The following is a 3,714-nucleotide window of genomic DNA, read 5'->3' as shown; positions in this document are numbered from 1 at the left end:
GTAGATAAGGCAGTGTTCTGATCAGTCAATGAAGACTGATCATCATTTACATGTAGAACAGTTTAAAATGAATTTTAATATTCTGCTTCGGGAAGCCTACAAAGACTGATGAAAGCTGGCCAATAAAAACCAGGCTTTTACTCTCCTATCAAGTACATGTTTTGTTTCCAATATGTTAAGTGTAGATATTTAAAATATTCAATAATTTCTATCAGGTTCAACATGTGTTATATAACTATATGTTTAAAATATTATAGTATTATTTTTAAAATAGAAAAATAATAAAAAGGACCAACTTGTACATGATAATTATATAAACTTGAATGACAAATACTTTTCTCATAATTTCAGATTTACATGAACAGATTTCACTTTGCCATTTTCTTAAGAATCATGCTAAACCAGAGCTATGTCACTGAGTTTATTCTCCTTGGACTTTCACAGAACTCAAAAGTTGAGAAAATATTGTTTGTTATATTTTTGTTGATCTATCTTGCAACTATTGGGGGCAACATGATAATTGTGGTGACCATTGTCTACAGCCCTGCACTGCTGGGCTCCCCCATGTACTTCTTCTTGATATTCCTGTCCTTCCTGGATGCGTGCACTTCTTCTACTGTCACACCCAAGATGATTGTTGACTTCTTCTATGAGAGGAAGGCCATCTCCTTTGAATTTTGCATGACACAACTGTTTGCTGTCCACTTCTTCACTGGGATGGAGGTAATTGTCCTGTCAGCCATGGCCTATGACCGCTATGTAGCCATTTGCAAGCCTCTTCACTATTCCTCCATCATGACCCGGAGGCTCTGTGGCATTTTGGTGATGGTATCTTGGACAGGAGGATTCTTACATTCTCTCATACAAATTATCTTCACTTTGCAGCTGCCCTTTTGTGGACCCAGTGTCATTGATCATTACATGTGTGACTTGTTTCCATTATTGAAGCTTGCCTGCACTGACACACACATATTCGTCATTTTGGTGTTTGCCAACAGTGGGTCTATCTGCATCATAATCTTCTCTATTTTGCTTGTCTCCTATGGTGTCATCTTGTTTTCTCTTCGAGCACACAGTTCTGAAGGGCGACGAAAAGCTCTCTCCACCTGTGGATCCCACATTACAGTTGTGCTTTTGTTTTTTGTGTCATGCATATTAATATACGCTCGACCTACTGCCTTCTCTTCTGAAAAAAATGCTCTTGTATTTGCCACGATCATAACACCACTTCTGAATCCTATTGTGTATACTTTTAGGAATAAGGAAATGAAGAATGCTATCGGGAAACTGTGGAAGAAATGGATAGTGGTTTCTGATGACTATTAAAATATTACATTTACAATACTTTGGAGGTAGACCAGTGGTTAAGAGCATTTTGTAGTGCAAACATAAGCTATATTTCTGATTCACGGCACCCATGGCAGAAGTCAGTCATGGTGGCACAGTTTAACGGAATACTGGTAAAGTCAAAGCTTTAGAGCCCACAGGCTCTTCCCAAGCCCAGTATGGTCAAAGTTCATTGGAGACCTTGTTTTAAGAAAATTAAGCACCAAGAAATAAATGGACATAGTATCTTTTCATGCATTATCCACCTCTCATGTGTACACAGATGCATAGACTATTCACTCACATACACACCAACACATATAGATAAACACACAAACAAAGAATCAATAATTACATTTCTAAACTAATATGAGAACTCAATAGGGCATTTTTTACTAGAACACTTATTTTTTTAATTAGCCATTACTTTGAAAAGGATAGCATCATTTTCTTTAGGATACATTTACATTGGGGGTATCAAAACTGCTTCTCAGATTCACTATGAATTGATTAACTAACATTAGCATATGAAAATTAAAGCCAGTATAATTCTGTTCTTGCAAAAATCTAGTGATTTCTGAAACTATTAATTATAGTAACATTGGCTGACGAAATAAATTAGCATTTGAAATATGAAAAAACAAAAGTGAAAATGTTCAAAGAGCATGATATTGTGAGACCACAGAACCTAAAAATGTATAGAAGCATATGTAAATCCTGAAGTATAAGTGTTGCTGGATCCTGTATCTTATGCTAACATCCACTTGTAAGTGAGTACATACCATGCATGCATGTCCTTTTGGAGCTGGACTACCTCACTCAGGATGAGATTCTCAAGATACAACCATTTGCTTGCAAAATTCATGATTTTTTGTTTATAATAATTGAATAATATTCTACTGTGTAGATGTATCACCTATTCTTTATCCACTTTTCAGTTGAGAGATATCTATATTGTTTCCAGTTTATGTCTATTACAAATAAAACTGCTATGAACAAGAAGAAAGGCACATGCGAGAATGCTTGTATCTCACTTAGGGGGAATAAAATAGTCATAAGAGACAGATGGAGCGGGGAACTGAAAGGGAGAGGGGCTGGGGAGGGGAATGTATGGGTTCAGGATCAGGTGTGGGGAGTGATAAGAGTGATGGCCAGATGGCCATGAGAATGAATGGAAATCTGCAACATACATATTCCTTCCTAAACATAACATTCTCAGTTCATATGATGTCATTCTATATTTGTTTTCAAGGATCAGCATCGTGTATTAGATAACCAGTTGCTTAAATATTATCTTCCTGGGGAAGACCATTTCTCCTACTCTCAGTATTTCTTAATTGCCTGGTTCCTTGTGTTGGATTGAGGCCTGATGGTCTTTCCCCCATCTACTTTGGCATATCTATTATTTCCTTGTTTAGCTCATGTTTTGGGAGTCATGTTGATGTGGTTTTTATGGACATATTTTAGGGTATTACTCTAATTATTGTGGACTCAAAGTCTCACAGTAAACTACCTATTCCTTTGGTTCTTACCAATCTTTCTGTCCCCTCTTTTATATTGTTCCCTGTACCCTAGTGATAGAAAATTGTTTGTAGATAAATCTATTTGGACTGAGTTCCACAATTGTACATTATGATTGGCTTTGATTTTCTGTAATGATCGTCATGTGTTGCAAAGAGAAGTCTCCTTTATTAGGAGTAGGAATATTCTTAAGTGTGAATATAATAACAAATATTTAGAGTGTAGTTAGAGGCTATGCTGCTTTTCATAAAGTGGAGTTGGAGGTTTTCCTTCTAGGTGAATAAATTCAGGAGCCATAGGTGTTTGGTTAAGTGTCTGGTACCAGGCATGATTTATCTCTTGTTGAACAGGCCTTAAATTCAATTAGAAATGTGTAGGTTACTGCAAAGTTATGTGTTCTACCACTGTATCCTTAGTTTTATGGTGCCATCATGGTCATTTTTGGTCCATAGCTTTATAGCTGGGTAGGACAACTGGTTGAATCCCTCTTTTTGAAGCTTGCATGTTCCTTCTGGTACCATTAATGTTAATCCTCAGAAAGGAGACGTTCAAGTCACTTGCGGCTCAGGGGACTCTGTGGCCTATGTCTGAAAGGTGTATTATCTTCACCAATAGCATCTTACCTCCCACCTCTGGGGTCAAACATGGACAACAGCAATATACTATATATTTTGGCAACATCTTGGACAGCTCTGTTTCACAATTCAAAATAGAGCTCACATGCCTGCTTTTTGGATTTCTGTTAAGTGGTATTTGACTCTTAGAGAGAGCAGTGTCAGTTCAAGCCAGGAATTTTCATTTAAAGTATATATGTATGTATGTATGTATGTATGTATGTATGTATATATGTATGTATGTGTATATGTA

At 36.6% G+C, this 3,714-nt stretch overlaps 1 protein-coding gene across 1 annotated transcript; it reads left to right on the top strand.

Annotated features, from left to right (window-relative positions):
- The first annotated feature begins 357 nt into the window (after positions 1-357).
- LOC116092200 (olfactory receptor 4C15-like) lies at positions 358-1,326 on the top strand. The gene has a single exon (XM_031373547.1). The coding sequence runs from the start codon at positions 358-360 to the stop codon at positions 1,324-1,326; it is 969 nt and encodes a 322-aa protein (XP_031229407.1).
- Positions 1,327-3,714: the final 2,388 nt, after the last annotated feature.

Source organism: Mastomys coucha, unplaced genomic scaffold, assembly GCF_008632895.1.
Source record: "Mastomys coucha isolate ucsf_1 unplaced genomic scaffold, UCSF_Mcou_1 pScaffold15, whole genome shotgun sequence".
In the NCBI taxonomy this organism is placed as follows: domain Eukaryota; kingdom Metazoa; phylum Chordata; class Mammalia; order Rodentia; family Muridae; genus Mastomys; species Mastomys coucha.
This window is presented reverse-complemented; position numbering and strand designations above follow the sequence as displayed.

Excerpts from the sequence above, each read along its gene's own strand:
- LOC116092200 (XM_031373547.1), top strand. The coding sequence starts at position 358 with ATGAACAGATTTCACTTTGCCATTTTCTTAAGAATCATGCTAAACCAG.